Below are 14,042 nucleotides of genomic sequence, written 5' to 3'. Positions count from 1 at the left end.
TCTATCACTTTAGCCCACAACCCTACTTCTGGCTTTTTCTATGTATGTAGTACCAAGGAATCTTCATGCATGCTAGGCATGCAATCTAGGCCAAATACTAGGCCAAATTCCTAGTCCCTCATTAGTTTTTTGTTTCTTTGTTTGTTTGTTTTGTTTTTTGTGGGTCATGGGGCTTGAACTCAGCCTGGGAGGTGTCCCTGAGCTCTTCAGCTCAAGGGTACAGCCCTACCCTTGATCCAAGCCCCACTTCCCACTTTTTGTTGTTGTTGTTTTTGTCAGTCTTGGGCCTTGAATTTAGGGCCTGAGCACTGTCCTTGGACTTTATTAAAGCTAGAGCTCTACCACTTGAGCCACAGCACTATTTCTGGCTTTTTCTATGTATGTGGTACCGAAGAATCCAACCTGGGTCTTCCTGCATGCTAGGCAAGCACTCTACCACTAAGCCAAACTCCCAGTTCCTCAATAATTGTTTTTTAACATATGATATTCTAGTTCATTAAGACTATATTTTTATCATTTATTCATTGTCAAAACAATCTTCAAATAGTCCCCACAAAAAGACATGGTAACACTTTATATTTGAGTTCCATGAAAAGCCCTTGGGGCATAATTTTCAAGTCTTCATTCAAAATGTGGAAACTCAACAATGACATTACTCTTCACACAAATCAAATCCAAAATGACACATGTGAAAAATAATAGAGCTGACTTTCAGCCATGATGGCTTTGGCACACCTCACATCCCTTTGTTCAACCTCCTCCCCTCCATGGAGAGCTGCATTCCTGGGAATGTCTGTAGTGCACTTTTCCCACTTGCCCCGGTGTCATATAAAGGGGAACATTATAGTTTTGCTAAGAAAATGCTTTTCTTTATTTGCAGTGAACAGTGATTTCTATCACTTTGGACCTTAAAATGAACTTGTTGCCTTTAAATCTTTTACTTAGTACCATTAGCAATGAATTTTCTCTTCAACTGAACCTCAGGTAACAGCTAACTGTCAATTCTGCCATAGTATGGCTTGGTGGGACCTTGATAGATTATCAGGGAACCCCCTCCCCAACAATTCACCTAGTCAGAGGTTTATAGACTGAACTGAGAAACATATTCTGCTTTGAGAAGCCCTATCTAAAATATCTCACAAATTCTCCCATAAGAAACTGCCCATCAGGAAGTGCACTGCCTGGTGGCTCAAAGTGACAGAGCACTAGCCTTGAACAAAAGAGCTCACGGGGAGTGCACAGGCCTGGAGTTCAACCCAAACAGCCACCAAACAGAAAAAAAAAAAAAAAAAAAAAGAAGAAGCTGCCGATCAGCTGGGCATTGATGGCACAAAACTAGAATGCTAATTACTCAAGAGGCTGAATCTGAAAGCCATGGTTCAAAACCAGCCCAGGCAAGGAAGTCCTTAAGACGCTTAACTCCAATTAGCCACCCAAAAGCCAAAGGTGAAGCTATGATTGTAGAGGTACAGTGGGAGCCTTACATAGAAAAGCTAAGGACATTGCCCAGGCTCTGAGTTTGGAAGGAAGGAAGGAAGGAAGGAAGGAAGGAAGGAAGGAAGGAAGGAAGGAAGGAAGGAAGGAGGGAGGGAGGGAGGGAGGGAGGGAGGGAGGGAGGGAGGGAGGGAGGGAGGGAGGGAGGGAAGGAAGGAAGGAAGGGAGGAAGGAAAGGAGGGAGGGAGGGAGGGAGGGAGGGAGGGAGGGAGGGAGGCAGGCAGGCCAATCAGAGCAGTGGTACACTGCTTACATGAATTAGCTTTGTTATGTTGGCAGTGGTGTTTGAAATCAGGACCTGGGCACTCTCCCTGAGGTCTTTTGCTTAAATCTAGCTCTCTACCACAGTGTCGCTTCCCTGAATCAGTTTTATAAATAAAAATCAAATTCTTCAGGAACTCACAATATCATTTCCTGAAATAACAATGTCTGAGCCCTTTCAATTACACTCCTTTATCTTAGGTAGAAAGTCATCCAAAGTGGGTGGTAGGTGAGGAGCCAGGTGATTCCATAGCTGGAGTTCTGCACCTTCCTCCCAGAAGATAGCATCAAGAAATACACCTGCCTGTATGGGTCTGGAAGCTTTAGCACACCATCCTTCAATAATATTTGCAATGCCACATCCTCTACATGCCATCACATGAAAGTGCTGACTACAAAGATTTAGCTCAGGACCTCTTCTGATTTTAGAAGAGCTGTGTAACATCCCTTCCTTGAGGAAATATAGCAAGACATAATCTTTTAGAGGAGTATCACAATTCTATTGTTTCTGAGTAAGGCCTGGGTACTCACCACCACACTGAAATCGTGGTTTCATTCCCAAAATGAAAGTTTGTTTTCAAAGATCCCAAACTCTCAGATTTGTAGTATCTGCTCACTCTGACAGTAAGCCCAACTATTTGACTTTACTTATAAGGCAAAGGTAATTGCGTACAATTCTAAACCTCAATTTCATGATCTCTGTGCTTTTGATCTCTGTGCATTGCCATCTCATGAGAACATTATCTTGTTGGCTTGTTAGAGGATAATAGATATATGGAATTGGGTAAAGTGGTCCCAGCCCAGTCCTGCCTGGTAAATCTATAGCTAGCCAATACCACACATGTAAGAACATCCAGCAAGACTAGCCGAGGCATCTAATTGGGTCAGATGATAGACTTTCAAACCATAAATTCTTGTATTCTCAAACCATATATCCCTGTGATTGGTGGTTATGTTACAAAAAACTATCATGTAACATATTAGCTATTAATTAAAGCAGACGGTGTTGCACTGTCATAGTAAAGATATAATAATGAGATAACTGATATAATTCAATATTTAAATTGGGTTACTAATAGTTGTTACACTTTCGAATTATTTAAATATAACTTTATTGCTATTTTATTACTTTTTTGGCTGGTCATGGGGCTTGAACTCAGGGCCTGAGCACTGTCACTGAGCTTTTTTGCTCAAGGTTAGCACTTTATCACTTTAATCTACTCCACTTCCAGTTTTCTGGTGGATAATTCAAGATAAGAGTCTTACAGACTCCAGGATGGCTTTGAATCATGAGTTTTCAGATCTCAGCCTCATAAGTAGAGAGGATTGCAGGCAGGAGCCACCAGCACCTGGCTTGTTGTTATTAAGATTTTGCTCATTTTTGAAATTTTTATTTCTCTAGTAATTTTCTCTTGAGCATGTTACCTTCTGTCAGTATATTTAAGGTCAAATCAAACACAGTATCAAATAGAAAATCAGGGAAAATGTCAAAATATCTAATTTTTGGACAATAGTTTCCTCCATTGGTGCATTTTTCATATTATATGCATGCAAACGCCATATTTTCGTAAGTGTCATGAAGTAGAACATATGATGTATTGAATTTCCTGGTTTGAACTAGACACAATGCCTATTGAATTGGACTATGTGGCCTGCATGGTCAGGGTCTATTGAGGGAGCTAGACTAGATGGCCTCTTTGATCTCGAATGCCCAAGGTAGAAAGGATACCAACACTTAGGAAGAGATAGACAAGGTCTTCAAGCTCTGTCCACAGGAGCTCCTGCTGCCGCTAAGGGAGCAATCGCCAAAACAAAACATGTGCCATGGAAGATACATCTCCCCATAGCTTAGGGGTGTGTTACCTTGTTGACGCATCTTCATGGTCCGTATCTTTATGGACTGTCCACGAACTCGCCCTTCACAGAAGTAAGCACCATTGATCTTACTAGCCTTTTCCCTCTTCCAGACAACTTTTTTAGCCCATTCTCTGGTCACGTCTTGAGTAACCTCCAGTGGATCTTGGTGCTGGTTCATTAAGGCTTCAAAGTCCCTCCCTATGGTGATAGGCTCGTGGGGGTGCCATCCAGAGGCAATGCAGGTGAGGGACGTTTCAGCATCAGACACAAGAGGGAGGGAATTGATCAAGATCAGGTCCATGGCACCTTCCACCAACCCTGAAAGGAAACAGGGAGAATAATGTATGATGAAGCCTGCACATCTGGTTCCACAGGACAGGCCATCTGGTTTAAAACCTTATCTAAAGATTGTTTCATGGAAAGTCTTTTAAAAACCATTCTGGGCCTATCTTCCAACAAACAAGAGCCAAAACTTCTCAGCAAGGAATCAAGATTATCACCTAGGCCCTAATTATCCCCTGCCCCATTGAGTACCCAGGTTACCAGGGACTGCCTGTTATTCGCCTCCAAACCTGCTGTATCTATTGCCCACTCTATTGCCCAAGGCATAGTTAAAGTACTCGGTGTTTGTTGAGTTGAAATAAAAGTTAATGACATTGTTAGAAGTAATTATAATTATCATTGTTAGTTATGAATTTAACAGATGCCAAAGTTGCATTGCCAAAATAAAGTATCCTAAGGAAGCACATCAACTATGTTAAATATATAGAACTTCCCTGTCAAAAAATTTGCCCAGTTCCACACCAAATTTCTAACAAAAATAGAGAAACAGTGACTAAGAAAGGTTTTTATTTTCCCTTGAATCTCATTTTTCCAATCTTGAAAAAGTGGTGTGACAACAATATCCATTGCAGCACTACCATAGTTAAGATATGGAACCAACCCAGATATCCCTCAGTAGATGATTGGATCAAGAAGATGTGGTACTTATATACAATGGAATTCTATGCTGCCATCAGAAAGAATGACATTGCCCCATTCATAAGGAAATGGAAAGACTTAGAAATAAGCCAGACCAAAAGGAACACAGGCTCAATGGTTTCCCTCATTTGTAATAATTAGTACACATCTAGGACTCTCTTAGCAAAGGATCACAGTAGCACAAAAGCTATATACATATGGTCATACAGGATGAGACAAAACCAAGTGAACTCTAGGATATGAAAGATATGAAGATAAACCTCTTTGTGATTATCTTTGTGATTATTGTTCTTAATGTACTATGTGAAGTTATTTCTTTTCTCTTTTTCCCCCTTATGGTTAATCTCATATGGTTACTGTATCTGACTTTGGTATCTGATATGTTATATATATGTTTATTTGAAATAGGAAGGGAAGGGGAAAAACAAGATGATTGGGAGGGTGACAAAAACATGAGAAGAAGTATCAATGTTCAAGAGGTAATGTATCCACTCCCTAATGAATGTAACTGTAACTGTAACATTATCCCCAAATAAAATACAATAAAAAGTGGTGCTAATAGTAAGACCTAACTTTCATAAAATAACAATATATTTAGTATATAGTAAATAATAAAAATATTGCATCATTGCTTAAGTAACAATATGCTAAATATCACATTATTATTTAGTAATGATATTTCATAAGACCTGTCTTTCAGTAAAATTAAGTAAGCTGAAATACATAATTTGCCATCAACTGTGTTATATAAATAACCAATGACCATATTTAATTTCTCTTTATTCTGTTTTCTGAGCCCTGAGCTCCAAACCTTACCCCCTCTCTAAAAATCCTTTCTGATGCCTAGCATTTATTCCATAAATGAACAAGCACACTGTAATGAAGGAAAATCCAGACTTTTTTGCAGCTATGAGGATAGAACAAGGAAACTTGTTAAATTTTGGAAAGGGGGAAACTAAGAGAATGATCAAGGGTGAGATTGACAGGCCTCTATTGTAAATTAGTGCAGAAATGGAACACTGAAATTCTCCTCTGTCTAACTTACATAAGTTAATGTTAAGTGCTACAGAAGAAAAAGAGAAGATATAAGGAAGGAGGGAAGGACAGAGAGAAGGAAGGAAAGAAGGAAGGAAGGAAGGAAAAAGAGAAAGACAGGAAAGAAAGGAAAGAGGGAAAAAAAGGAAAGGGCCAGGAGTATGCCCTAGTAGTAGAGTGCTTGCCTAGCATGCATCAAGACCCCGGTTCAATTCCTTGGTACCACATACATAGAAAAAAGAAAAAGCTGGAAATGGTGCTGAGGCTCAAGTGGTAGAGCTCAAGCCTTGAGAAAGTCCAAGGAACAATGCTCAGGCCCTGAGATTAAGCCCAGGACTGGCAAAAAAAGAAAAAAATGAAGAAAGAAAAAAAGAAAGAAAGAAAGAGAGAAAGAGAAAGAAAGAAAGAAGAAAAAGACGAGGGAAAACGGAAGAAAAAGAGAAAGAGGAAAAAAGAAGAAAAGAAGGAAGGAATGAAGTAGGAAAGAAAAAAGTAGGAGGGCCAGGAGTTTCACCTAGTGGTAGACCAGGATTAGATTTCTCAGTACCACATACATAGAAAAAAAGCCAGAAGTAGTGCTGTAGCTCAAGTGATAGAGGGCTAGCCTTGAGAATGCCCAAGGACAATGCTCAGGCCCTGAGTGCAGGCCCCAGGAGTGGCACCAAAAAAAAAAAATTGGAAAGAAAGAAAAGAGTGAAAGAAAATGATCCAGGCTGGGGTTATAGCTCAGTAATAGAGTACTGGCTTAGAATAGGTGAGGCCCTTGGTTCAGTCTCTAATATCACAGAAGAAAAATAAAAGAAGAAGAAAATTCTATTATTTTATCTTCTCAGTATTTCTTGTCCCCTTCCCCCTATGCTGCATTTATCTCTTCTGTATATTTTCCCTTCTCTGTCGCCCTATCTCTCTCTTCTGATTTCCTAAATGTTTAACATAAGCAAATGGGACCTACCTATTCTCTCCTCTCTAAATATGGAAGTGTCAAGGATGGAAAATGTTTTCTAGCTATGGTGATGTTTGACTTTCTAGTCTATATAAAATGATTAATGACTAGGCCTTTCAAATATATCAGGTGATGGAGGGCCCAACCAAGAGTCTCAAAGACCTTTATAAAATGATATAAGTAAGCTAATGCCATCTCACTTGATGCCCTCTAAATTCTTTGTATATGCACTATTATCTCAGTTTTATATATGGAGAAAGAAAGGCTTGAAAGATTTGGTAGTTTGATTTATCTTGTTTGATCTACTATAAAAGGCCCAGGTAGGATTCAAATGTTCACTGGTCTTTCAGTCTTTAAATACTCTATACCCTTTCCTGCCTCAAACTCTACTGGAATGTTTTCCTTCATTCTTGGTACCACTGACTCCTGCTCAATGAATCTCATTTTCCTGAGAATGATGGTCAAATCATGTCCCATAGAGACTCATGCCATGATCTGTTCCTGTACCTAACACCTTGTCTTACATACATCAAGTCTTTCTTGGGACTGTTACTGACTTCCCCCTTACCCCCCCCCCACCTTCCACCCTGCAAATGCATAGCCTGAGGACTTCTGAATAATACAATAATTAGCCTCATTTGTATCTCTTATCATTCTAGGGCAAAAAATGTTCCAAATGCATCCTATATATTTGGGGCTTAATAAACTACTATTCTGTAGTAAAGATCTCTTAAGTATTTCACCGTGTCTGTAGGGAGGCTAATTCCTTTTTTATATGTACATATGGCGCAGCCTCTGCCAGGCAACAGATACTTTACCATCACAAGTGTTGATTAACAATGTCTCAGAGGCCCCTCTCACTCAGTGTTCTGTGTGCTGAACTCTACATAGAACTCTTCACAGTAATGTTTCTTACCAAATCTTTGTGGTGAACTCAAAATCATGTAACTCTTGGTTTTACACTTTGTATTTAATATTGCTTTTAAAAATGATGATGAACGAAGACATGAAAATATGTTTAAAAGACTGGAAGATGGAAATTATTTGAGACCTGAATTACCACCGGGAGAAGTAGAATTTAAACACAAAGCCCTGTTTTCTTGAACTGCATTTCAAGAAACCATTATTTAATTTCTGAAATGGTATTTGTGTTTGCTGTAATTTGTGATCAAATACCCCACAGAAACACAATTTCAGAGGGTTCAGTCCACAATTGCTTGGCCCACTGTCCTGGGCAAGAACACTGTAGCAGTGCAATGTGTGACTGAAGAGAGGCTTCACCTCAGGCAGGCAGGCAGGAAGCACACAGAGGAGCAGAAAGAGGGCAGGGACAATATTTCCCCAAGAACCATGTAGGGAGGTTTCTAGGACCTCCCAAAATGGCTCCACCAGCTGGAGACCAAGCTCTCACATAAGTCTGTGGGAAACATTTAAACCACAGCAGTATTCCAGAAGCTTCGGAGAGTAACACAGGTGAAATTACAAAATGAATCGAGAGAGACTCACGTACATGTTCATGAGCCACTTTTCATTTCTCTCTCTCTCTCTCTCTCTCTCTCTCGTTCATTATATATTCAGGTTCCACATTAGATTCATTTAGAAAGAAAAAATGGGCTTAATTGAAAACTTATAAAACCTCAAAGGTCTTTTATTTTAACTCCTTTTTTAACAGATGAAAAAACAAAAGCTTAAACATGCATATCAATTAAAATACATTCTATTGACTCACAATCCTCTTGTTCCAATTAATCTGCTTTTTTCCATATCCAAGTTCAGCACAGCTGCAGATAGTCAAGTTCTAATTAACCTAGCTCCCTGATCTTGAAGCGTTGGCAAGCTAAGAAGAAAAATCAGGTTAAATTATTACACTGTGAGTCTATTCCCACGTGCTTTTTGTTACCTCCTAATTGTACTGGGTGGAGTTTTACTATTCTATGTTCGCAAAAACACTTCATATCTTTTAAATAACTATGTCCATGATTTTGGGGAACTCATTTACATTTTTGAAGGTGTTCATGGTCATTTTGATGACAAAGGAGATATCTTTAAGTTCTCCATATTTGAAATGACAATTTGCTTTTTCTAGACAAAAAGCACTTAAGAAATCAGGGTAGTGACAATGAATTGAACGGACACTAGGCAAAAGCATTTGTGAAATTGAGGCTCTGGCAATGAGCCATAAAAACAGGCAATCCAAAAGCTATCCAGGATAGTTTGTGGGTTTGACCTTTAGGTTTAGTTATTTTAAACAGCTGCCTGTTTAAATTTCTCTGAAGAACACGGTGCCATTTTTATATCCATTCATCCATTTACTAAACACATTTACAGAATACTTTCCATGTGATAGAGGTAGTAGAGGGCCCCAGAGACACAGAAATGAATGAAACAGATGGGATCTCAACCTTCCCATAGCTTATAAGCAAATATGAATGACAGGAGTGGGAAATTAGTCACACTGATACATACAGCTTTGGTACTATGAGAGAAAACTACAAAACACTATGGAACAATGAATGTAAATGTATTAGATTTACTGATGTCGTGAGGGGAAGGCCTATAGATACTTAATCCAAAATGAGTATTACAGTTACTGACTGAGGCAAAGCAAGAGAGCTACAATAGAACCTTCCCTGAAAGGGTAGGTTTTTCTAAAATATGAATACATACTTAACAGGCATCATTTCTAGAGTTTTTCTTCTTAAATCCATCTTAAACTTGACATTACTTTCTATTTTGGAGTCTTAAGACCTCTTGGCACTATTTCTCTGTGCCAATCCTATGGTAAAGTATTTTTTGGTCTCTTTTCTGCCTTCTTGTCTCCCTTGAAGAAATCCAGTTCCCAGTTTTGTTTCCAACATTTTGCTCTTTTATTATTATCGTTATTCTCTGTGATCCCTTTAGGTATATAGGTAAGTCTCTGAACAATAGTTTCATCCTGCATGTTCATTGTAAGAAAATATTGGCCAATTAACAAGAGGATAACAAAGTCCACAAGACTAGGAAGAACAGGGGAATTTATTAACTTCTGTGATGTATGGCAGGGAGTTAAGAGCTAGGAATGGGCATTCTGGATGTGACTGAGTTGCTATCTCCAACACCTAGGAGTTGAGTCAACCCAGTTACCCCAAGGTCATGCTCACTTCTTTACCCTTACTTCCCAGACAGGTTGGGCTCTGTTCTGTCTACTAGAGAGAAGAGCATCTACTTCCTGTCTGCAAATGCCAGAAATTTTCCATTCAGATTAAATAACAGTTCTACTTAGAATTAGGCTTAGCCAATTGGATAGGGAAGGGGGGAAAACAAGATGAGGGGTGGGGGTGGGGAGGAGGGAAATGGGGACCAAGACATGAGAAAGGGTATCAATGTATGTGAAGTAATGCACCTTCTATCTGGCAAATATAATGTAACCCTTCTATTAATAACAATAAAAATATATGGGGAAAAAAAGAATTAGGCTTAGCCAACTGGTGGAAATTTTTTTTGTTTCCTAGAAATAGACAGTACAACCACGCAGTGAAAGTATATTGAACATTTGGCTCATGCATGTACGTCCAACTCCCATTCTGGGAGGTGCTGAGGTTAGAGAAGGTAGAGTACCATCCAGTTAAGGACTGTCTAGGCTGAAAGGGACTTCAGAGCTTTTCTGGTATGAGTGTCACTTTATAAAGAGATTGGTCAGAAGTCATACAAAGCTTAGTGGTAAAGCCAATACATGAGATCTGATCTCCCACTAGGGCCCTTTCTGTCCATCTAGAGAGATGTTCTGTAAATGACCACTATGTATCATGAAATAATTCAGAATATTTAGCTTTATCTGTGAGGTAGCACTTAGAAAATCCTGGATCCTTGAAGAAACTAGGATAAGGGAAGTAATACATTGAGGAGAGCTGTCCGAAAATTGGCAAGGATACAAGAATAGAATTATTCAGACATGAGTTCTGCCCACTTCACAGCCCTAAACCTGAGGTTAATCAACTCTCCCAGGTACTTTCTCCCAAGAGAAGGCATGCTGGTTTGGATGTGAAATGGGCCCTCAGGCCCATGTGTTACGTGCTCGGAACTCAGCTGGAACAAGAAGTGGGCCACTTTAAGAAGTGGGCCAATGCTGGACTAGGCCACAGGGAGGAGAAGGGGCGCTTTTGAAGGTTATAACGATTCTAGGTCCTTTCCATTCTCTGTGTATCCTGTTCCTCAGGGAGTGAATGCCCTCTGCCAGATGTTCCTGATGCTGTGGTATTCTGCCTCACCACAGACCCAGAATCAACAGAGTCTGGGATTAGAAATTAAAAAAAAAAAAACCTGAAGCCATGGGCCAAAATACACCCTTTACCCTGGTGTTTTCTCAGCAATGATAAAACTAACACAGAAGGATATTCTCTAATTGAGCCATGTTTATCCAACACCAGTCTAGTGTGAGAGTGTTCTGTCTTTGGCCTCAAGCCACCTTTCCATTCCAAGCTCTTCTCCTGACTCAGTCACCCACCAAATCACTCTTCATCCAATGCCACCCCAGTAGAGGTATACCCACATTCACCAAGACAGCACTGAAAAGTACTCCAGCTCCTCACCACCCTGTTCTTCATGTCTCAATAGAGAAGGCAATTTGATTGACTTGCTTTCACAAAAAAGGAAATAACTAAGAATCAGTTAAAAGTGACAAATTATTGAGAACTATCAGAACTGAACATACAATGAAAGCAGCTCAGGGCTGAAGTATTTGCTAAAATGAGATAGACAAAAGAACTCTAACTTTCCTGGCAGGTATACAATTATATATAAGGAGAATGCTGACATTATTTATTATTATATTAGTTAATGCTGTCTTACGTACCTTACAAACATTGTTCATTTGAATTCCCACAGTATTGAAGGAATACAATTATATTCTACTTTCTAGGTTAAAACAAATTACAAACCATTAAAAAAACTGAAACAGTTCAGAAGCATACTCAAGGTCTCACACAGTAAAAAGATGAAATCTGAACTGATGTCTAGTTGATATTCAGTTCTATTTATGAAAATTATGCCCCATTCTAAACACTGAAGGAGAACTCTGTTTTGCTCATCTCTCAATAATTAGCATAATACTTAGTACATGGTAGCTTTGTGTCACCCTGATGCAATAACAAAAAGTTGAACATGAGTAAGACTGTCCTTTCGTAGAATAGCTCATTCAATAGACAGTAAGTCCTGGGCTCTGCAGTGCATTCTGTGAGTGAAAATAAGAATTAAACATGATCAGGCTTCTTTATAGTCTGCTCATTCAAAAGCATATATATACTCACGGCCCCAAAGGAACATCCTGGTATATTTGACTCCAGAAAATACCCAAAACTTCTTTACAGCGTTAGAGTATTACATAAGTGAAGCTAAGTCATCAAATGGAAAAATATTTCATACCTAAAGCTTAGATTGAATATGTGTCATATAGGAAGAAAATCTATAAATCACTAAGACAATGGTAATCTACAGAGGAGAAAAAAAGTAGCAAATCACAGTAGGCTGGAAAAAAGTGGCCAAAATATTTTACATTTCTATGCATGGAAATTTAGTGTCTATTTCTCTAACCCTAGATTCAAGGCTTGTTCGAGGGACTTGATCCATGAAGCATTAGCGAACGTGACTGAACCTAAGGTTTGTAGGGTGTTGGCTCACTTTCTCCTGTTGCTCTGTGGAAGCCTCAGATCATCCTAAGGAGAAGCTCGTACTAACTCACTGGAGAGACCACATGAAGAAGACATGAGTCATTCCACCTGAATCCGATAGACTTCACAGCAGGCATGTGAGTAAGTCTGCACAGATGTACACTTCCAACCACGTCATCACCTGCTCACAGAAATTAGCATTTAAAAGCAATTCATCTCGAATCCAGGTGCCTGTTTTGTGACTAGCACAAGCAAATTACTCCCAGGACTATGAAGTAGTTATTTAGAGTATTGGTATTGAAATTCTGCCTCATTTTCTTCATCTGTAAAAAATGAGAGAATAGCTTCTAAATCGTTTTTTTTTTTTTTAAATAAGGGGCCATGTTTATTTTTATGGCACAAAGCCAGTTTGACCAAGTAAATCTGCATGACATCTGAGGCTGTATCAGCCCCATGAGAAGGCCTTGTTGTTGCTGGAAGTTCAAAGGTAAAACTCTCTTAGGAAGAAGATAATAATAGCTTTGTGTCCTCTGTGAGCCTACCCTTCCCTTCCCCTCCCTAACCCTCCCTCACACTTTCTGAAAATAAGGAAGATTAGCTTCTATGTTTCCTTCAAAGCCTTTGGCTCCTGTCCCCTGCTTGTGACCCTGCTTGCAGGGTTAACCTTAACGGAGGCCAGTCATTTTAAGTGATTCTTGAGAAGCACTCTAGTACCACATACAGCTTGGTGGTGAGGTTGCTACCTTGGAGAGACAAGGAAAGAAGGCTACCAGCAATGAACCTGGGCTCTCCCTTGGACTGAACCTCATAGAGCCCATCCAACTGACCCAACTCAAAGGTATATGTATCTGAGCCTTACATATTCTTCTTTGTGCTGTTTTTCTTTTTTCTTTTCTTTTTTTTTAACACTCTCACTATGTGACTTAGTCAAGGCTGGGTCTGAATTCATGATCCTCTTGGCCTCAGACTCACAATTTCTGGGATAACAGGCATATCTCCATCCCCAGCTTTCTTCTTTGTCTTGAAAAGTAAATTGGTAGGCAGGTAATATTCTAACTAGGTCAATATTTCTGTGGAATGCTTCTACTTCATAATCATACAGACCCCAGTCTTTCACACCCACACGTTAAAATGATGGTCAAAATATCTTTCTAATAAACAGCCAGGGACTGGTGGCTCAGGCCTATAATCCTAGCTACTTAGGAGGCTGAGAGCTAAGGATCACACTTTCCAGTCAGCCTGGGCAGGAGATTCTGTGAGACTATTATCTCCAATCAATCACCAGAAAACTGAAAGCTGTAGCTCAAAGTGGTAGAGCACTGGCCTTGAGTGGAAAAGTTCAGGGACAGTGCCCAGGCCCTTAGTTCAAGTCCTGTGATTGACTTACAAAAAAAAAAAAAAGATCTTTTACATGAAAGTGCCTATTATCACAAAAGTATTTCCTGGGGAAAAGCTAAAAAAAAAAAACGTTCTTACCATTTTGTAACAATAGAAACCCTACTGTTCTTTTAATTCAAATTCTCCTCCTTCCCCCCAAAAATCTTTCATTACTTAAATATAGACCTAAAGATAAAATGTACATTGCCAGCCTTGCTGAATGTATCCTCCCTTCTCTTCCTCATACTGTACTGTGCTTCTCTTCCCTAGGGAATAAGATAATGGCTCAGTATTCTGAATCTTCAATCCCTCTGGCCCTCTATTGAGATCATGACCTTTGTTAAATAGTGGAAGAGGATGAGGAGTGCTGGTTTCATATCAGTTGCTTCCTTGTGGCCTGTGAGATGATTCCTCTAACTTTCTAACTTCCTTCCCCCTCCACTCCCCGC

At 39.6% G+C, this 14,042-nt stretch overlaps 1 protein-coding gene across 2 annotated transcripts in view; it reads right to left on the bottom strand.

The window, feature by feature from the left end:
* The window catches only part of Tek (TEK receptor tyrosine kinase), a 94,886-nt gene that overhangs the window by 53,049 nt on the left and 27,795 nt on the right, over positions 1 to 14,042 (bottom strand). For both annotated transcript variants that reach the window (XM_090330076.1, XM_090330077.1), the window contains exon 2: positions 3,619 to 3,930. In XM_090330076.1, the coding sequence (XP_090186202.1) occupies positions 3,619 to 3,930 (312 nt within the window). The remainder of the gene's footprint in view (positions 1 to 3,618; positions 3,931 to 14,042) is intronic.

Source organism: Megascapheus bottae, chromosome 3, assembly GCF_031878675.1.
Source record: "Megascapheus bottae isolate mThoBot1 chromosome 3, mThoBot2.hap1, whole genome shotgun sequence".
NCBI lineage: Eukaryota > Metazoa > Chordata > Mammalia > Rodentia > Geomyidae > Megascapheus > Megascapheus bottae.
This window is presented reverse-complemented; position numbering and strand designations above follow the sequence as displayed.